The 22,864-nt window shown below is 32.2% G+C and overlaps 2 protein-coding genes across 2 annotated transcripts in view; both read right to left on the bottom strand.

Moving 5' to 3' along the window:
* Positions 1-5,149: 5,149 nt before the first annotated feature.
* On the bottom strand, positions 5,150-6,783 carry LOC141714234 (uncharacterized). Its single transcript, XM_074517766.1, has 4 exons — positions 6,477-6,783; positions 6,105-6,357; positions 5,872-6,004; positions 5,150-5,824 (listed from the first exon to the last, which is right to left on the bottom strand). The coding sequence occupies exons 1-4, from the start codon at positions 6,781-6,783 to the stop codon at positions 5,150-5,152; spliced, it is 1,368 nt and encodes a 455-aa protein (XP_074373867.1).
* An 11,460-nt stretch (positions 6,784-18,243) lies between these two features.
* The window catches only part of LOC141714233 (uncharacterized), a 114,906-nt gene continuing 110,285 nt past the window's right edge, over positions 18,244-22,864 (bottom strand). Inside the window, exons 8-10 of the mRNA XM_074517765.1 lie at positions 19,998-20,055; positions 19,457-19,917; positions 18,244-18,987 (exon numbers count right to left, since the gene is read on the bottom strand). Coding sequence (XP_074373866.1) covers positions 18,244-18,987; positions 19,457-19,917; positions 19,998-20,055 — 1,263 coding nt within the window. The remainder of the gene's footprint in view (positions 18,988-19,456; positions 19,918-19,997; positions 20,056-22,864) is intronic.

Raw genomic sequence — 22,864 nt, 5'->3', positions numbered from 1 at the left:
AATTGATACTTTTTTTTAAATATGTACGATAAAGACCGACAACAATATAATCCTGAATGATTATATCATTAATCATCAATTATCTTCCTATCTATTCAATATAATTCTTGAATATATAAGTACAATTTAGATGTAACGGAATATTATATTTTAAATTTTGAGTTAATTAATTAATTAAGGTTAATTAATTAAATTAATCCAATCATCACAATCAAAGTGTTATTGATTCCATTTTTTATTAACTTGTATATTTTTGTTCATAACTCCGTCTGTTTCTCTAATTCATTTAAAAATATGCATAATATATGAAAATGATATGAATATTTATAACAGATGCTGTTTGATTCTTTCGAAATGAAATTATATATAACATCTTTTTTCAGAACTTTAGAATATACATATTAAATTAATGTATTTATTTAAACTGTTGAGTTGAGATAATGTGATCAAAATTGTTCCAACATTTAATAAAGACAAATACTGAGAGAATTATGATTTACACAGAAATTATAAAATAATCCATAGTGTGGTAAATAAGTTTAATAAAAACAAATACGACAATGCGGTTGAATCAGGAAGTTTATCAGTATTCCAACAATTGAAAAATGACATGTCTCATCAATTTAATAGAAATGCAGTAAAAATAAAATGTCTTCAAGCTTCGTTGACGGGAATGGTTCTGCAGCGTCAAATTTGGATTTGTTAAATGTCCATCAACCTATATTGCAAAGTATGTAAAAATTATAAGCGTATATATGAAAAAAATGATGTAAAAATAAAAAATATATAATTTATATTTAGTTATCTCTGCCTCAAATAAAAGACATCAGGGTAATTAAGATTGACAAAAAGCTTTGTTGACGGAAAATTGCTGATCTGCGCTCTTCCTGCTTTTAAGAGCGAAAAATATATATTATATTGCGCGCGTAGCTAGATGAAATTCTATAACTTATGAGAAGGCTTACAATTTTAAAGGTTTTTAATATAAAAAATAAGACATTAACCTCGATACATAAAGACTCTAACAGATGCCAGAATCACAATTTTGGGTTCAATTTCAGTAACTTGGTACAATGATTCAAAATTTGTTGGCAAAGAACCGCTAAAACACACTTGGATGGCCCTCCTAAAATGAATATAATAAAACGTCAAACACTTATGGATGTTCAATAATGTTAATACATAAAATATGAAAATTGGAGGATGGCGTAGTATTTTTATAATTGTCAAAAAAATTATTGAAGAGTCTTACACGCCATCTGAAATTCTGAAGCGTAACACTTCCTTTTCACCAAATCTTGTCATAATAGATTGTACTAGTTGCAAGAGTTCAACAATTCCAATAACATCTACAACAATAAACTTAAAGTTAAAAACAACAAATTGTAAGCGATTTGTTCTAAAATTTTATACGCAATACCAGTGGAATAAATAGGAAGCTCATCGAGAGCAGAACAATGAAGAGAATTATATAGGAGCGTCACGGAAACCAAATCAAATTTATGGCGCGGTTTACTCAAAATTTCCTCAGGTTCCAACACCACCACAGTGATGGGAAAAAATATGATGTAATTTGCAGAACGTACAGGCCTCAAAAACCCAGCAGCTGGAAGAACCTGAACATTTCTGATATGTAACAATGTGCCAGGATGAATGATAAAGTAAAACAAATTCCAAAGAGCTAGTGGAACAATTGCAAGTATGTGATTATTCTGCAAAAAAGAAAATCTTAGTTATAGGCTGGATAACACAATCATAGATGTGGTATAAGTCATATAGTTATTCAATAAAACCTCACAGTCCAATAGAATAAGATTGTGCCTGACAAAGACACCTTGTCGATTCGATTAGTTGATACCCACATTCTTATCACACGGACCTTCAAAGTCCAAGCAGTATGATTACCATCCAGATTAGATAAATGATGATGGTCCTGCATATCCGAGTAATGAAAAAGTTAATAGATGTTATCAAAAAAGAAGTATGTTAAATGTTCATATCAACAAATAGATAATGAATTGTAATTATACTTGGATGTTCTGCCATATGAACTATGAAATTAGTTTGTGAGTTGGATATATAGCAAAAAAAATCGGAATGTGTGGAGTGTTTCAGACAATCGGCTGTATTTTAAGTAAAGATATACACCATCTTTATAGTTAAGGTGATAGGCTGATAATTAGTCCATGAAAATCTCAATCAATAGATATCTATTAGAGTTGTATGATGATCCTTAACAGCTTACACTAATATTAGCATGGAAAAAAGATTGTGTTAAAATAGAAGATTAATTAGTAACATAAACGTGATATTAAACAAATATTTAAATATGAGTTAGTTATCTGATACATATTGTTGTTATCCCATAATCTTCTCTGATTATCATAATGTCTCCTTATCAATATAAAACATATCACATCTAATTATATTGACAATTTGATATGCATAAAAAACTATTCGAGAATCTGCCTTTTACTTCACATATGAGCATCAATAACCAATATGACCTGATGTAATTCTAATTTAATAACAAAAAAATTTCTCAAACTACCAATTATATGTTAGATATATTTGATAATATCATGTCTAAAGATGATTTGTGTTTAGTTTTCAGATCTTAACTAACAGGACAAATCAATACTTAACTGGAAATCAGTACTTATACTAAAGTCAGAACTTAAGATATCAGAAGATATCTATCAGGAGATAATATCAGGACTTAAGGAGACTTTCAGATAAGGCAGGTGACTGATTAAAAGGAAAGAAGATCAAGGCAAACGCAAGAAGAAATATGCATGAAGAAGGAATTCTATGAAGAATAGAATACTTGGAAGAAAAGATAACTAGTTGATATATTTTAGGAAGCAGAATTATATTCCATATCAATTAGAACATTATCTTGTAACTGTGTAGTATATAAACATAGGCATAGGGTTTACACAAAAGGTGTTATCTTAATCGAAGTTATTATTCTTTGTAACCCTAGCAGCTCTCGTGATTATTTGTTCATCACTGAGAGAGAACAGTTCTTTGTAACAGAGTTTATTGTGTTGAATAAAATCTGTGTTCTGTTACTTGAGTTCTTATATTCGATTTGATTGTAGTAAACACTGTATTCAACCCCCTTCTATAGTGTGTGTTACCTAACATTATAATAAAGTGATGAGTAACTTAGTCATGATTGTAAATGTGCAATACAAATAACTAATATGATACATTCTCATCATTTATGCTCGGTAGGTGATAAAATACTTCTTCATAGACTACATTTGATGTAATATTTATGGTGGTACCATCATCACTGTCGATGAGAATGTGGAGACTTTCTGGTCTTGTAACTCTTGAGATGACAACGTAGACATGGCCATGAGAAAACACTGCTCTGGGAAGGTATAGACCAACCGTGTCAAGTGATTGGCCCTGGCTCTTATTAATTGTCATTGCATAACAAATCTGGAGTGGGAACTGAATTCTTTTAAACTCAAAAGGCCAACTGGTATCTGTTGAAATCATCTCTATCCTTGGGATCAAATGTTTTGACCCAACATGGGATCCGCATAATATTTCACACTCAATACTATTCTTCTTGCAGGATGTCACAATCATTCACGTGCCATTACACAATCCCATAATTTGGTTTAAATTTCTCATAAGCATGACAACGACACCAACCTTGATGTTTAACTCACGCTTAGGAATGCAAGGCATATTTAATGAGTTCAGGTACTCTACTGGAAATGCTGATCTGAAATCATTATCTTCATCACCAGCATCGTCAATTGAATCCCGACTAAGATATGTGTGTAGAGGTCCAGGAATTTTCTCAAGAATGCTGTTATTGATGTCGTCCACCACAACATTAGTTGGTGTTAGGATAGGTCTTGATCTTAGATAAGAATGTGAAGACATGTTTTTTAGAAAATCCAGATAAGTTATTTCAAAAAGACTTTCTATAGGATTTTGCGTGGTATGAACAACATATTGATCTGGAATCTTTATTAGCATTTCACCAGTGTCTGCATCAGGACTAAAGTTCTCAACTTTACCATCGCCAACTAAAAGCTGCCATTTACTGAAATCTGCTATAACCTTGTTCTCCATTTCTGTATTTCCTGCATGAAGCTGCATATTTTGCTTAAGTAAAAATACTTGGCAAAATTCCTAAATCTTTGATTTATTGAGGGTGGAACCTACTATTTCAGCTCTGGATGCCTTTGGAATCACGGGTAAAATCTGCCTATAATCTCCGCCAAAAACTACTTTGATACCACCAAACGGCTTCTTTGCTCTCCTTTTGTCAATAGCAGACATTATATCCCTCAAAGAACGGTCAACAGATTCAAAGGCATGATGATGTTGCATTGGCGCTTTATCCCAAATGATCAAATCAGTTTATTGGATTAATTCTGCAATATCGCTTCCATGTCTGATTCCGGCTGTACTGTCCTGATCAAGTTTCAAAGGAATATGGAATCTTGAATGTGCAGTTCTACCACCAGGCAACAATATGGCTGCTATTCCACATGAGGCAACATGAAGCACAATCTTTCCTTCTGAACGAAGGCGACAATATAATGTCTGCCACATAAATGTCTTGCCGCATCCTTCACTTCCATATACAAAGAAAACACCACCTACCTTATTATAAACATTTTGTATGATAGAATCGTAAACGTTTTTCTGTTTAGGGTTGAGCATTCCATGATTCTTTTCATGCAAAATTTTCAGTTCTTCTTTATCATATGAAGTTTCTTCTTGGAGTAGTCTGTTAACAGCATTGCTAAAATAAACTCCACTTGGAAATGGCATTGTCGCGTAGTCCTTCAAACTCTTCCCGATGTTATTAAACAATTTTTTAATTTCTGTGGGCAAAAATATATATAAAGTGTTATGTTAGTTTAAAAGTATACTACATATAATATCTAAAACAAAATTATATTAATTATTCAGGTAGTATGATAATGAGATATAAACCTGCAAGTGCATAATTCTTCAAATCTTCGTCTGATAGGTATAGATGAGGATCATTAAGCATATGTCGCCTGATGATGAGAATATCGTTTGACATACATTACCAATTAGCTTCCCAAAGTCTAAGTGAATCTGAAACAGGACTATATGCCAAAACATTGACAAACATTGCACTTAACTATGGAGGCAATGATGTATGGGATTTCTCGGCAATTGATTCATGCCATTGGTTATCATTTTGTAGAAGACCAAGGGCCGCACAAGCTTCCTTGAATGTTTCGTGGATATGTCCATTAACAGTTTTAAGATCTTCAAAATACTTGGAACCTTTCTTCCTAAGTAACAACATGTGGAGATATAATAGTTCACCATTTGATGAATGCACTTCAGAGAGTCTCCCAATAACATCTCCTCTTTTCCTTTTTTTCCAGATACCAAGTCGAGGATGCCAAGTAAATTTATTTGGAAATTCAGAATAACTATAATTCCTCGCATTTGGGAAATTCTGATTTGCATCAAACCATGCTTCTAACTTGGTTTTTTTTGATATTGCCTTGTCGCAAACATCCTCCAAGACATCTCCATCCTTAAACGAAACATGCTTCTCACCTGGTAAATGTATCGGTAACCTCTCTACCGAAGGCCAAAAAGAATGAATGTCAAAAGCAAATATCCTCCAAGATGCTTCTGACACACAAACATATCTCCCATCCAAATAATGTTTTACCTCATCAATCGGACCTTTTGATGCTTTTTTGGGATTGTTGCAGAAGTACCTGTACGTGTTTTCCTCAAACACATTGTTGCCGTGTCGTGACCCTTTAGACAGTATTTGAAAAGGTACTTTAATGATCTTGAATTATTGCAAATCTCCAGATTCATGTGACATTGAAAATGCACCAAAAGATCGTGATTGAATGGGACAACAAAGCGATTATCAAGATTGACCCCCTTCTTGTTAATGGTAATTCCAGTCCTCCTTCTTTTATATATGGGGAATCCACACTCATCAAAAAATGTATGAGAATTATACCTGTAACAAAACATTTTTAAAATTGTAAAAAATATGGTAATAAAACTGGAGGTATTAACAAAGTAAAGTATTTATAATTTAAGGATGTTAATGAAAATACCGCTTAGGAAAATGATTTATACAGTTCCCTTTGACCATGCATGGAGATTTAGTATAATCTGGACCACATGGTCCGTGGATCATATAATTGCTCACGGCATTATATCCAACTGGATCAATTCCTGGATCGGGAATTTCAGCTGATACCATTTTATCAATTTGCTCAGTTGTTTTAGGTCTATCGTCGGGGTGCAACCAAATTAATATATGAGTGTGAGGCAATCCACGCTTCTGGAATTCAATTACATGCATCACTATGGAAATATTGTAGAAAAACGGTTAGTACCAGGCAAAATATATACTAAAAGTGTATTTTGATAGAACAATTTAGGAATAATAAAATGAATATAAAAAAACTTAGCTAAAATGATACCTCCTATACATCTGCCAAAACAATTTTTCTTTTTAATCATATCCATAAGTTGATCAACCTTCATTTTAAAGACTCTGGCTACAACATCAGGTGCATCAGCAACATCAACACCAGGCATATGTTTTAACATGCGCTGAATTTTGGGCCATTTTGTATTAGTGGTCATAGTAAGGAACACTGAAGGATGTCCTAAAGTTTGACATATTGCTAATGAGTCTTTAAACATATATCGCTTACTTCCGGTGAATGAAGCGGGAATAATGATTGCTTTACCAATATTGGATGGATTTCTCTCTCCCTTTTGCATTGCATCTCTGATATTATGGTAGAGATCAAATCTTATAGTAGTTTGATGGTCTCTATGCCAGTCCAATCTGTACTGTTCAATTGCAGTGAAAGCATCCACAACATATTGCTACCATAAACGACCTCCAAGATGTGGTGTCAAACCTGTTACAGTAAAAGGTATAAATTCATCGAATATAAACTAATTATCACAAAGTTGAACAGCTGAATGAGAAATTATACTTCTGTTAAATAGAAAATTTGTACCTTCTGAAAGACGTATCATTAGTTTATAATTATAAAACTCTCTCATTGTAATATACGATCTAGCACCTTTTTCGTCAGGATCTTCAGATTCGGTAACTTCTACGTCTCTCTTAGAATGCTTCACAAGTCTATTTAATGGGATCTCACGGTAATATCCAATATCTCCGTGAGGGAAAAGTAATGGATAATGAAGTTGCATGAAACATAGATCGGTCTCAAGAATCCTCTGTAATCCGTCAACTCTAGAATCAATGATAGTATCTCGACAGCCTTTTACATAAAGAGAAGTAACAATTAATCCTGCTACCTTATTTGATGGAGCAATGTGATTTGGTCGGCCATGTGCTGAACTCGATGAAATTAGAACCAATTTAAACTCATCTACTGCATTTTGCTTAACCCTTTCACGAGCCATACAAAAACCTTTAACCAACCTGTTATGCTCATCCAACATATGCAACAAAGATTGTACAATTTCTTCATTAACAGCATCCCTGCAACCATTAACTGCATTGATCCTGTTGTTGATTTCGTCCTCTTTGTCATAGATATAAAGCTGATAAAACTTTGGAGTGTTATCGTCAGTTGGGACCAGACTTCCTATATTGTGGTAATTAACACCTTGGACCTTGAAGAGATATGGCGCACCACCTCTGTTTATTGAATGGTCAATCTTTCCTCCAGTAGAGCTCATGGAAAATGTGCAATTGTAAAACCTTATATTTTGTTTGAAATGCTTAAAATGAACACCACCAGTAAGGAGAGTAGCCAGAGGTTCAGGAGGCTGTTTCTCCTTATCCAGTACGACTTGACCATTTTTACAACAAAGAGAAAATGTTGGTGGCTTATTAGGAGAACTCTTATTGTTTTTTTTGTGATTCCACATTACAACATCACACTTCGAACAGATTTTATCAGGGGCTCCAAGATCCAAGTATCCGTCCCACATAGATTGATTATTGCTTAAATATTCTTCATCAATATCCTCAATATCACTTGCCATGTCTATCAAAAAAATGCAAATTTTTAAAAATCATCATTGAGCAAAAGTAGGTGATACTTCAGACTATAAAATAATTATTAATGTCTTGCAGAATTAAACACATTATTCGAAAACAAATAATTAATACCTCCACATGTTTTATCACTGTCGATTGTAACATTGTCATCAACATCGTTGAACTCATTCATTAGATTTTTTTGCCTAGAACTTTCACCTTTTTCAAATGTACTCTTTACATTTGCTGTATTGAACGACGAAGGACCTGGTGATAGTTTTCCACAAAACCTTTTTTGAAGGATTCTGTTCTTCTGCACTGTCAGCAACAATTTTCTTTTTGTCACCTTTTTGTTTGTGAACGGTTGTCACACATGATTCAGGAATTGAGAATGTGAGAGAACTGTTTCCACTGATGTTAATATTATGAATTTCTCCATTTTTACTATTATGTTCTGCATAATATACATTAGTAGATGCAGAGTATTAAACATGACACATTGTTTAAATAATCCGTCAGAGTTTTGTAATTTAGGAATAAGCTGCAAAATTTGATACCTTTGACAGGAACGTTTGGCGATATTATGCGTAGAAATTGATTTGTACTTTCTTCACCAGTCTGAGAAGAGGAATACATTCCTAAAAAAATATTTTACAGAATACTGAAATTTTTAGAATTTGACATAATTTCGTAATCAACTGATACATCCGGAATTGCATTTTATTATTTAAAAAACTACCTGATGACTGTGGATTAGTTACAGAAGAAAACTGAATATTAGGCGATGACGTACATTGTCTGGATATTTTTCTCAAATCTGGTAAGGTGCTACGAAATACACCGAGATTTTGTTTGTTGAAATTCTTTGGACGAATCCTAACTTTATGCACGACATAGAAGATGGAAAACATATTTTAGCATCTGCGGTGATAAACACTCATACATAGACTGAAATAAAAAGTTAATGAAAGTAATGAAAATTAACCATATTTTAAATTTGATGGAATATTAGGAGATATATTTTGATCAAATCTTGATAGAGGAATCGGCAATCACGATTTTGATTTTTTTACCGCAACATGCTGCATCATAGATCTATTATTCATTGCAGCAACTATTCTCACAAAATCCACAATTTCAAAAGCAATTTAATTATAGATGTATCAGAAGAATGAGATATATCAAGAATTATACCATTAGGTTCTTCTGAACAAATTATGTGGCTTTCAAGATTTTCTGCAAGAGAGGTCTGCAGAACACTTTGCGTCTGCTGTGTTAACCGTGAATTCTGAGATGAAATACTACCTGAAGCATGTCTCCGCTATAAATTCTGGCCTAATAGAGGGTAAAAATAGTAATTATGAAATAAATCCAACTAAATTTTACCTCTCGACGATCTTAACGATATATTAGGCGGCACACGTTCATCAGATCTTGATAGATGAGTTCTCATTGGATGGCCTATATTATTAACTGAAACACAACATATATAGGAAAATTGATGGCACAATTATAAAAAGGTATGATACATCTCAGAATGGAGTAAGAATGATACCATTATTGTGCTTTGGTGTCATTCTATTGCTTTCTCCAGCTGCTAAGGTGTTACGAAAAACACCGAGATCTTGTTTGTTCAAATTCTTTGAACGAATTCTTACTTTTTGCACTACATAGAAGATGGAAAATAAATAGAAACATGAAACATGACCAACATCTCCTAATAGGCTGGAATAAGATGTTGATCAAACTATTTTAAAATTAACCTGGTTTTGAGGCTGCTGAAATATTAGAAGATATATTTTCATCAAATATTGAAAGAGGACTCTTTAGAATAGTTTGCGGCTGTTGCTTTAAATGTGTAAACTGAGATGAAATAGTACCTGCATGAAGTTGTTAATCAATAGTAATGGGTAAAATCCATCCTTATTTTACCTATTGATGATCTTAACAATATATTAGGCTTAAAATATTAACAGCAACACAACAGATATAATAAATAATCGAAGACAAAATTGGAAAAAATATATAATACCAATCAGAATGGATAAAAAATGATACCATTATTGTACTCTGATGTCATTCTATTGCTTTCCAGATTTGCTGCAAGTCCGCTATGCAAAACACCTTTCGAAAACTGTCTTATTCTTGAGTTAATAGAAAATTCAAGTCACAATTATAAATTCACGTATTAAAAGAATCAGACGGATAAACAATGATACAAATACCTTGTTCTGGTGTCACACTTTGATCAATCATTGATTGCGGAGTTGTTACTGAATGACCTATTTTATTATTAACAGCAACACGACACATATATGCAAACTGAAGACATCATTACAAAATCTGTATAATAACAATCAGAATGGTTGAAGAATGATACCATTGATGTAATTTGATGTCATTCTATTACTTTCCAGATTTGCAGCAACTCCGCTATGAAACACACCTTTTGAAAGCTGTCTTATTCCTGAATGTTAATAGAAACTTCAGGACACATTTCAATCCATGTATAAAAATAATCAGGCGGATAAACAATGAGACCAATACCCTGTTCTGGTGTCATATTTTGATCAATAATTGATAACGGAGTTCTTACAGAATGACCTATTTTATTAACATAAGAACATCAAATATATATATAACAATGTACATTATCATTACTCATATGCTCGGTCCGAGAAGATACATGGTATGTTACATAACATGGTCTGACAAACGTATATACACATCAACCAATCTGAAATTCTTTAGAGAAAGCTTACGTGTATCATATATGTTTGCTGAATTTGTGAGATTCTTATCCATATTATTCCCACGCGTACGACGTTTGACAACTGAATTAATACATGAACATTATTATCACTTTCAATAAACGAATCAGAAATGGAATTAAAGTGTACACTACCTTGATTCTCTGGTTCTAATGGATTTTTAAACATATTTTCAACATTGCGTCCACGAACACGTCATTTTGAACCAATAAGAAAATCATGATCAAATCAGATATCTGCAAAATGATGTTATTATAAGTAAACTGACAAAGGAGATGAATACCTGATGTACTTGTTCCTCGAGAATCCATCGGGATATATTCAGTAAATCATGAACCTGGTTTTAACAGATGAACACCATATTCTGTAAACTTGTATGACGAACATGATACACATCAAATCTTCATCAAGAATTTTATGAAAAAATTAGGTCAAAAATCTTGAGCTATTATCCTCAAAACTTTACATACGAAACCAACCCATCAAATGAACTGGCTGTAGAAAAAATATAAATCAACTAAATTCATAAGATGAGACTCACTAATTAACTAATAAAAATGAAGGAACAGTTTAGATATACTGACCAACAATTCGTTCAAAATGAAGTAGGCAATGAAAAAATTAGGTAATACTTGCAAAGAATGAGAGAGAATAAGAAAACCAATAATTATCATTGAATTAGTGTTGTAACAGATGTGGGAAAATTATGCAAATCTTTCCTTAGATAAGATGTTTAAATTTTAAAATTCAAAAAATTTCCATGTTTAGTGTTTTGATGGGTAAAAAAATGGGTAAACTTATATGGATACATCCATGGATATATAGATTTTATACTTAATATGGGTCATGGGTAAATTTATTTACCCATTGGGTAAATTTTGTGGATATATCCATGGATCTAGTGATTTTATACTTAATATGGGTTATGGGTACCCATTTAGAAAATGGGTAAATTAAGAAGTTTTTAATACCATTTATTCTCTTGCTCCTAAAATATAACTAACTACGGTATATTATATTTTCCTAAAATTTTTTGTTTTAAATTTTAGCCTATAAAATATTACCAAGATAAGTTTTATAAATATTTATCATCATGTATAATATCCTCCCGAGATTTCTTTAATATTTTTGAAATTAACTTATTCTCAAAATATTCTCCTAAAACTTCTTATTTCCCTTTAAATCAACTTACCATTTAGATATTCTCCTCTTTCCTTTTTCTCCTAAAATCAACTTAATAGAGTATATTTTCCTAAAATATTTCTTTTAATTTTTAGTCAATAAAATATTATAAAGATAAGTATCCATAAATTTGCAAAGGAGAAGATGAGGGTGATGAGATGACGCCTCTCATATCGTTTCAGTGTATTTAAATAATTTTCTCAGATTTTCATATTATTAAATAGAAAAAATATTACATTGATTATTGATTTTATAAATAATATAATTTGTATGATATTAGATATGTGATTAATGGGAAAACGACTCCTTGGAATAAACATATTTAATGAAAGAGTCACTTTTTAAACTTCTTGATTCGTTAAATTTATTTACTTTTCATAATTTCAGAAAAATAAAGGTCATATAAGAAATATAAAAAAAGTAACGAAATATTATTTTAGAAGGCCGCTGCGAAGCCCGCCTTGGTAAACTAGTCTTTATAAAATTAAATAAATTTCAGGAAATATGAAATAGTAGTTGAAATTATTTATCAAGGTAACAAGTCTATAATTAAATATACAATAAATAAAATAAAACCAAACCAAATATACTTATATGATATGAGTGTAAGATATATGAAGACTATGCTCTACTTTTTCATGGACCTCAGTCTTTTCATGAAAACTCTTGCTTAGTATAAAATATAAAATTATGTATGACAAATATTATATATATATATATATTATTTCATAAATAAAATATGAAAAAATATAATACATGAGCCCGTGACATTCTTCATACGGTATTTATCTCGTATGTATACATATTTTCTAATGTCAAAGTAACTCCAATGTTTAAAACGTTCTTGTCTAACAAAATCATTGAATACGCGGTCATGCTGGAATTGCAACACCGTTTTTGTATGATGTAAACCTTAAATCCATAATTTGTTTATTATTCTATGCTTTAACATTTCTTTCTCATCTGATCTCCATAAAATCGAAAATACCAAACTTATAAACCCAAGACCACGAAAACAAAACAAATAACCATTAATGATGATAATATAATAATTACAAATTAAGTACAAAATTTTACTTCATCATTAATGACAAGATGTAAGAATGGACATGTTAATATAGAGCTGCAAATATACAGAACTGTTTATGAACAAAACTTTGGATCATAGCTCGTTTATGTGAACTCAGCTTGCAACTTTAAACGAACTCGTCTTCAATTTGAAAATGAGCTCGACTAAGCAAATGAGTCGAGCCGAGTTTTTTGTCTGTTCGTCTTGGACTCGGTAACTCGACTTTGATCGACTAAAGTTTATATATATCACAAAGAATAAATTATTACTAATCACTTATATTTTCATTAGTACATTTTTCATCATTTATTAATAACTTATTTATTTCAGAATTTTTCTAAATTTAACACTTAGTTTATTCGTTAGGAAACTATGAAACATTGTTATCATCATATGTTCCTCTCCAATAATTCATATTTCATTAACATCATTAAATAACTTGTAATTTACATAAATTAAATTTAAGTAAAACATCAAAATATAATAAAATTTTGACATCGATGGTTTAAAAAATGATGTACGATTTCAAAAGTTACGAATGTCTCAATAATTTAAAATAAATTTGGATATATATTTAAAACTCATCTTGAAAAATAAAATGATATAAATTTAGAAACACGTGTAAAGTGTGAGTGTGTATATATAATTTTAAGATAAGACTAGTATATAATATCGATACAACTTATAAAATTATAAAATATACTTTAAGATTGGTTGATTGAAAAATATGTGCGAGCTATTAATGAACACGACTCGGCTCGAGTTTGGTTCATCTCGATTATTCATGAACAAACTCGTATTCTCGGGCTCGGCTCATTTTTTAAATGAGCCGAACTTGAACATTACTTTCGGCTCGGTTATTAAACTTCGTTCAACTTGTTTTGGAAAAAATAAGCTCGACTCGGACACAATTCAACTCGATTATGTTCGTTTGCAGCTCTAGGTTAGGCTACGCGTAAATGAAGGTTGTGAGCATAGTTTACATGCATCGCCAACTAGTGATTGACCATAATCTTCTCAATCTCCGTGACACATTTTCCTAGAGCTGGAAATGAACATAGTCGTTCGTGAATAAAACTCGGGATCAGCTTATTTAAGTGAACTCGACTCGGCTCATTAGGAAACGAGCCGGTCTTGAACATGAAATTGAGCTCGAATAAATATACAAGTCGAGACGAGCTTTTTATCTGTTCGGCTTGGACTCGGCTAGTTTAGCTCGGACTCGGCTCAGACTCGGTAACTCAACTCGTCTCGGATAAAGTTTATATATAATACAAATAATCAATTACTACTAATTACTTAAATATTTTATTAATAACAAATTTCATCATTTATTAGTAATTTCATTATTTTAGAATTTAAATATATTTTTCTAAATTAAAACTTAGTGTTTTTATAAGGAAACTATCAAACACTGTTATCATGATATATTCATCTCCAATTATTCATATTTCCATAAACATCATTAAATAACTTGTAATTTATATAAACCGAGTTGAAGTAAAATATCAAAATAAAATAAAATTTTGATATCGACAGTTTAAAAAGTAATGTATAATTTCTAAAATTAAAAATGTCTCAACAATTTACAATAAAATTGGATATATTTTTAAAACTCGTATTGAAAAATAAAATGATGTAGATTAAGACACACGTGTAGAGTTTGAGTGTGCGTATATAATTGTAAGATTAGACTAGTATTTGATCTCAATACAACTTGTAAAATTATAGTTTTACTTTAAGGTTGGTCAATGGAAAAATATAGGCGAACTATTACTGATCAACTCGACTCGGTTGTTCATGAACAAACTCGTGTCCGGCTCGGACTCGGCTCATTTATGAATGACCCAAGCTTGAACATCACAAATTGCTCGATCGGTTATCAAACTCAGCTCGGTTTGACTCGTTTTAAAAAAATAAACTCGGCTCGGATAAAACTCGACTCGACTCTATTTGTTTGCAGATCTACATTTTCCCATTAGTATCCTTGACTGAGTTAACTGTGTCTTTTGTTTAGATGTTGTCTACAAATCAATTCAAAACTAGACGCATTTTTATTTTACATATATTTCCAAATTACTCCCTTTCTCGTTTAGTTATATACACTTGTTAATAAAATTCTCAATTTTATATATTTTAAGAAGAGTTTAATATTCCTAAGTACGTGCTCACCTAATTTCACCTAATTTAGGTGAGTACAAAGACTTTTTAATGTTAATTCATGAGGGATACAAAAATAGTCTTCGTTTCTCTAAAACAATAAATTTACCATAAAAATAATAAAATTCCTATGATATAAAAATTAACTATATCGGCTACTTTTTTTTACCACACTCACTTTCTATATTAAATATTCGATTTATCTAACACTTTACCATTACGTTTCGACATTAACTACGTAACACATAACAAATGCAATTTGACACGTATCCCAATAACGTATAATTTCAAATGCATTTTAAATACTTAATAAATATCCGAAAAATAACTGGTCCCGTAAAATTATAACTACCGCATGTTAAATCACGGCCAACAACATTTTAAATTTAAAATAAACACATTATAATTCATTTAACATATAACAAAATAGTCATTAAATACTACTTTAATATTTTCACAACTCACCCGCTACCAGGGTCAACCCGGATAAAATACCAAATAAAATTTTTTAACGCAGATAAATTATCCACTCGATCTCGAAAATGGCAAAAGAAACTCAAATTTACAGATAACGATTAAACGATCTACTTTTAAAAAACAACTTTTGAAAATAGTAGAGTAATCAAATACTTTCACAATAACGACAGGGATCGATACAAACTATTAGTTAACACATTAAGCCACAAAAAGACATAACCTTGTCACTGGGAATATAATATCCACCATTCTATTCCTTTTAAATCTGAAAATCATATATATATATATATTAAAATAATGATAATAATAATAATTGCTAAAAACATATGATATTACAATTGTTATTCTCAGACAATCTAACAATATAATTACAAAAGTGGGGGGGGGGGTTAAATGTAATTCTTGTTTTTTTTTTCAAAATTAAGAAAACTCTTTACCAAAATATATCTGTGTTTGAATATGCAAGTGTGCGAAAATAAAATATATATGTATTCAAGACACAAAGTAATTAAACACAAGGACTTAAACTTTCTGGTGGATTGATCTTTTCCACCAGAGATATATATTGATTGAGAATTCTGTGATGCAAGAATGCACACAACTACTTACAAGTAAAGTTACAAATAAAGAATAAAGAAATTCTTAACAGATGTAGCTTTTTCTATTTCTCAGTTCTATCGATTGATAATTATCTACTTGCTACTCTTGATTTATATATCACCAAGTTACATATGAAAAAGACAAACATATAAAACAAAATTTCTAAGTCTAATCACATGTTTCTTCATCTCTCTATCCAGCATTTTTGTATTTCTTTAAGTAAGCATGGAAATGGAAATGCTTCATTGTTCTCATAAACCTGCAAATAGGATACCACATTCCTTTTGTATACAATCAACCCATGTGACTGTCAAGTCACTATCAACTGCTATTTGAATTTGTTATCCACTGAGACTTGTAGATTATCCGTTGAGTCTCTATTGGATCATCCGTTGATAGTATTTTGAGTCATCCGTCGAAGCCTTGTATTTTCATCCGTTGAAAGTATTTCCATAGCAGTTGACATAATTTCATTTATGCAAAAATTACAAGGCATCTAATATTTACAATTAGCCAACCTATTTTGCATATCATCGTAGTAGTCAACATGACTTAGAATATCCTACAACCTCTAATTCTCCAAGACATTACGGTATATATGAATGTGCTACAAAAATTTATTTAAACATAAGCTACTCTAACAACAGATGAACGAGTATGGTTATCCGTTGATAGTTAAAAAATCACTTAATTAAATCTACTGAGGTGTTTTGGTGAATTATCATCAAGCCTACAACATATTCCTAACAATCTCCCCCAATTTAGGTCTACTAGAATTGTAGGAATAAATTTAGAAGGACTTGATGATAACAAAACACCCTATACAAAATGATCATTCAATAGTAGATAAAAATGATAAGTGCTTCAAAATTTTATTAAAAATTAATAGAAGAAAGTTCACAAAAATCTCACAAGCCTTGTTCAAGGTGCTCCTTTAGACTGAGCAAATTAATTATTTTTCCTTGAGTGTCTAGTCTTCTCTCCCAGCTTCTCATTTTTCTCCTCTATCTGGTGTTGGAGTTGTCTGTTGAACTCAAATTCATCTTCATTAGATACATCCATCATCTCTTGCATTTCCTTGAGAGTCCCATTGCTTGATATTTTTAGCTGGTTTTCTAGTCTGAAAAATCTTCTAGTATTTCTTTCATCCTTGAACTCCATCAACCAATATGGCCTCAAGTGCACTCTACTTCCAGCGTAAGGAATAGTTAAGATTCTTGGTAGTGCACTTGGGTCTCTCTAGCTTCTTTGTATTTGTTAAATTTTGTTAAGTATCTCTGTTTTGGCCACCTTGGTGAATCCAATATTTTTCTTGATTGCAGAGAATAATTTAACTAAGATAGTGTAGCCTTCATTGAGAATCTTATGTGTAGGCCATGTAATTTCCTTCCATCCCCTGTACCTGAACACCAATCTTTTTGGAAGTTTATTGTGAACATCAATTGCTCTCACTTCATCTAGCTCATCCAGGTAAAGGTTGATGTTTGAGAATTCTTTTATGTAACAGATAAAGAGTTGATCTCCTTTGTTGACTGTTGGTTTGGGTTTGGATAGGTCTTTGAATTAAAATGGGACAGACTTGATTTGCTTGCTTGCTGAATTCTTTCTTCTGTTAGAGGTGGTTAGAATTGGGATGTTGAGCTCATGTATATGTAAGCTTTCCCAGTCTATTGGTTCATCCTTGGGAATGATTCGCTCACCATAAAAGTTCATACCAGGATGGACCTTGATTTCAACTTACTCCATTGTGGGTATATTTGGTTTATTTATGGTAGTAGACTGAGTTGGCTTTGGTTCTTCATTTTCTTCTTTAAATATCAGCTTCCTTTTGGCTCTTTCCTTCCTATACCCTTTTCCTGATTTTTGCTTTGGTTCCTCATGCTTCTCAGCTTCAGTAATGGTGACAGGCTTCTCAGTTTCTAACTTGGTAGCAGGCTTTTCAGCTTGTTTCTTTGCTTCTAAGTCAGCCTGCTTTTATGAGACTTGAGCCTCAATCTCTCTTCTCTTTTGGCTTCTCCAAATTGGGGATGTCCGACCTTCACATAAATCAGTTTGCCATGCCTGTATATCTTTGCTACCCTTTTCTTCAAAACTGAATCTCTTGGATCTTTGTGATTTGCAATAGAGGGACTAAGCAGCTTCTTTTCATCAGGTTTAGGAGTTGCATAGACTAGGTCCATTGGATTTCTGCTTGAGTGTTTTGATGAGTGTTTCTTAGGCTTCAAAATCATAATGTCCTGTGGATGTCTTTTAGATGAGGTTTGACCTCTTTTCATATTTCCCAACTTCATTTCATCTATTGGAATTGGTCTTATTTGAGTGAAGTGCTTCACAGATTTGTCTTGACTGGCAATTGGACTAAATACCTTCTCAATTCTTTCATCAATATTCTTCTTTTGCTCTTTTAGCTTGAGTTCAGCCGCTTCTATGTTGATTAAATCAATGCTGTCCAACATTGATGGCTTTTTGAAGGCAATGGCTAGAACTATGACCTTACTGACTTGAAAATGCACATCCTTCTCCCCCTTTTTGTTATCATCAAGTAATGCAGAGTTGGAAGTTTGAGAAGCCGCCAATTTTTGAAGAAAATGTTTCTGATTCACTTGATTGATAAGTACCTTGGTAATTGAATTCTCCACTTCTGTCAGCCTTGAATCCAATGTTTCAATCTTTCTACCTAAGTCAAAGTCCTTCCTGAATTTCTAGTGAATGTCTTTCATTGTTGACTCAGGAAGTTTGCACTCCATTGTTTCATTGATGTCCTTTTTTACTTGCTCAATAGTGCTCTTGATTTCATCCACATCTTGACTTTGTTTGAGAGATTGAATTTTGTGCAGTTGCAGAGATTCAAGATGGGCTTGTAGAAGACATTTGGTATTGACATTATTGGTGGCTTGGATGGCTATTTGAGTATGATGAATAAGGTTGAATAGTGTGGATTTAAAATGATAATCACTGTATTTTTTTGGTGAAAATCCAGGATGGAGTGCTTGTGGATGAGCTAGGTCCTGCATCTCCCCTATGTTCATGCCAGTTTCATCACCATCTTCTTCATTAGAATCATCCTTAAAAGAGCCACCAGAATCTAACTCGAGATCATTACCAACTATAGGTGGGAAAAGAAATTAAAGGTTGGGAAAGAGTTGTGACAGAAACAGTTACCTCACTTACCTGAGGTGCATCCATGATTGGCATATAGTTGAGAGGTACTTCACTATGAATATTGTTCCTGTTTAAATCAGTAAGTACCCTCTTCTCTTGGACCCGACAATCAAGCTTATTTGTTGGGTTCTCAATCAAGAGGTCCTTAGATACATGGTTTGCTAGCATCATAAGAAACCTAGCATAATATATGTTCTTTGACCTTTTCTTGATATCGCCTAATTTATACCCTAATTCTATCATGACAGAGTTACTAAAGTTGAAGTACTTGTCATTCAAAAGCATGTAAGGCATGTTAATCATTGAGTAAGTAATTGCATCAAAGTTGCTAATTTTACCAGAAAATGCTTTTATAAAGGAATCATAGAGAAAGCTCCATTCTTTTCTAAGGCCTATTCTCCTAATCTCACCTAGTTTGGCAGGATTGAGAGAATAGCCCATAGACATAAGCATGGTGTTCACATCTGTGTCTGTGTGTGGAACATTATTGTTATTTCAGGCAAATGGAAGCAAGCTTGTATTTCATCACAGTTAATACGGTAATCATTACCTTTAAGAGAGAAGGCAATGGTTTTATCCTTGGATTTGTACACAACTGTAGTCCAGATCTACTCCACAACCTCACAGTAGATTATTGGAGACTCAAGTATCGCATAGCTTAGTTTGCAGTTGAGAATGAAATCCATCATCTTGTGATAGTCCTCATAAGTAGTAATGTTCTTGTCCACCAGAGCCACACAGTTGTTCTTCTCATAGACAAATCCAGACTGAGACATAATCTTGACTACATGTGCCATTTTTGTGATTGAAAGCAATTACATAGAAAAAGGGTTTTTGGATATGAAGAGAGTAAAATTGCTTTGAAAATAATGAGAAAGATAAAAAGAAACGAAAAGTAAAAGGGGCTTTTATACTTTCTCGGATATAAGTAAAATAAAAAATTATAAATATAATAAAGTACCCAGTGAAATTTGCCAAAAATAGCCGTTTAAAAATGAAATAAACTGTAGAAATTCTAAAGATTATCCATCGACATATACATACATACTGTAAGTAAATTCGATAAATATGGTATAATATTAATGACTATGATTAAAGTAATTCAACATATATAGATTAAACAAATATCCATCGAGATATAAAGTACCCAGAAAATATTTGATTTTCAATAGATAATGAAATTCAACGGATATTCATTTTCAACAAATAATGAACATCCGTCGAGATATGAATTTTGACTTAGCCAAAATTTCATCTCTTCAGCAAAAATCAAATTTATTTCTGGCTGCATCACAAATTGCTTAGACATCAAAATAACTTAGGAATAATTAAGCAAACCTAACTCACTTACCAACCTAGTGAAAGTTGACTCATCAAGTGGCTTGGTAAAGATGTATACAAGTTGCTGCTCACTTGGAACAAAATGAAGTTCCATAGTACCATTCATGACATGTTCTCGAATGAAATGGTTCTTGATGTCAATGTTCTTTATCCTTGAATGTTGTACAAGATTTTCAGTAATGGCAATGGCACTTGTGTTGTCACGGAAAATTGGAATCTTGTTCACATGTAGACCATAATCCAATAGTTAATTTTTTATCCATATAATCTGTGCACAACAGCTACCAGCAGCAATATATTCAACCTCAGCTGTGGAAGTGGAAACTATTTTGTTTCTTACTAAAACAGGACACTAGCTTGTTTCCTAGAAATTGACAAGTTCCTGTTATATTTTTCTATCTATTCTACAACCTGCACAATCTGCATCTGTATAACCAATTAGATCAAAACCAGAATCTATAGGATACTAAATGCCAAGTTTTGGTATTCCTTTGAGATATCTGAAAATTCTCTTAATAGCTATTAAATGAGATTCTCTAGAATCATCTTGAAATCTAGCACAAAGAAAAGTAGCAAACATTATATCTGGCCTACTGGCTGTTAAATATTAAAGTGAACCTACCATGCCTCTATAATTTGAAATATCCACAAACTTTTCAGTTGTGTTTATTTCAAGTTTAGTGGCAGTGGCCATATGAGTTTTTGCAGATATACAATCCATTAAGTCAAACTTCTTTAAAAGATCATGAATGTATTTGGTTTGACTAATGAATATTTCATCACTAACTTGTTTAACTTGGAGACCAAGAAAGTAAGTTATTTCTCCCATCATGCTCATTTTATATTTACTTTGCATTAGTTTGGCAAAAATTTTACAAAGTTTTTCATCTGTAAAGCCAAATATAATATCATCTACATAAATTTGAACAAGTATACCAAAGCCAATAATATTTCTAATGAAAAGAGTTTTGTCAATAGTACCTCTTGTGAAATGATTTTCTAAAAGAAACTTTGACAAAGTGTCATACCGAGATCTAGGTGCTTGCTTCAATCCATAAAATGCTTTCAAAAGATAGTAAACATATTCTTGAAAGTTGGGGTCTTCAAAACCAAGAGGCTGACTAACATAGACTTCCTCCTCCAAATCTCCATTTAGAAAGACACTCTTTACATCTATTTGATAGATTTTGAAATTGGCATGGGCTGCTTAGGCTAGAAAAATTCTAATAGCTTCAAGTCTTGTAACAGAAGCAAAATTTTCATCAAAATCTATCCCTTCCTATTGACAATAGCCTTTAGAAACCAATCTGGCTTTGTTCCCTATGACTATGCCATTCTCATCCATCTTGTTTCTAAATACCCATTTGTATCAATAGGATTCTTGCATTTTGGTTTGGGTACTAGCTTCCATACTCCATTCCTTTCAAATTAGTTTAGCTCTTCTTGCATAGCTAAAAACCAATCAGGATCCAAGAAAGCTTATTCTACCTTCTTTGGCTCTTCTTGTGACAGGAAGCTGCTATATAGACATTCATCTTGAGTTACTTTCTTTGTTTGCACTTTTGAAGATGCATCATCATTAATTAGTTCAAATGGGTGATCTCTAGTCCATTTCCTTTGTTGTGGTTGATTAGCTCTAGATGAGGAGGCCTCAAAGTTGTCTTGATGTGTGACTGAGTTTTGATTGAAAGAAACTACCCCTGAGTTTGTGGATTTTTGACTTGGGGTTGGGGTCCTTTCTGTTTGTGATCTAAAATGACTTTTAACTCCAATTGATGGCTCAACGGATGTTGAATTTTGCCTTTCGACGGATGATGCAGTTTGTCTGTCAACGGATGATGCGCCATATCTTTCAACGGATGCTGCACTTTGTCTTTCGACGAATGCTGCACTTTGTCTTTTGACGGATGTAGAATTCCGGGCTTCATTTGTTGCTGATTTTTATGCATACTCCTTAGAAATTGTTTCTTGATCACTTTCGTCATTACTATCATTATAGTTCGTCTCAACATTGTCAAATTTTTGGCTTTCATGGAAACCTTCATCTTGCAGTCCTTCAATCTTCTTATCATTAAA

This window comes from Apium graveolens, chromosome 3, assembly GCF_009905375.1.
Source record: "Apium graveolens cultivar Ventura chromosome 3, ASM990537v1, whole genome shotgun sequence".
Lineage (NCBI taxonomy): Eukaryota > Viridiplantae > Streptophyta > Magnoliopsida > Apiales > Apiaceae > Apium > Apium graveolens.
The sequence above is the reverse complement of the archived record's forward strand: the minus strand, read 5'-3'. Positions and strand labels throughout refer to the sequence as shown.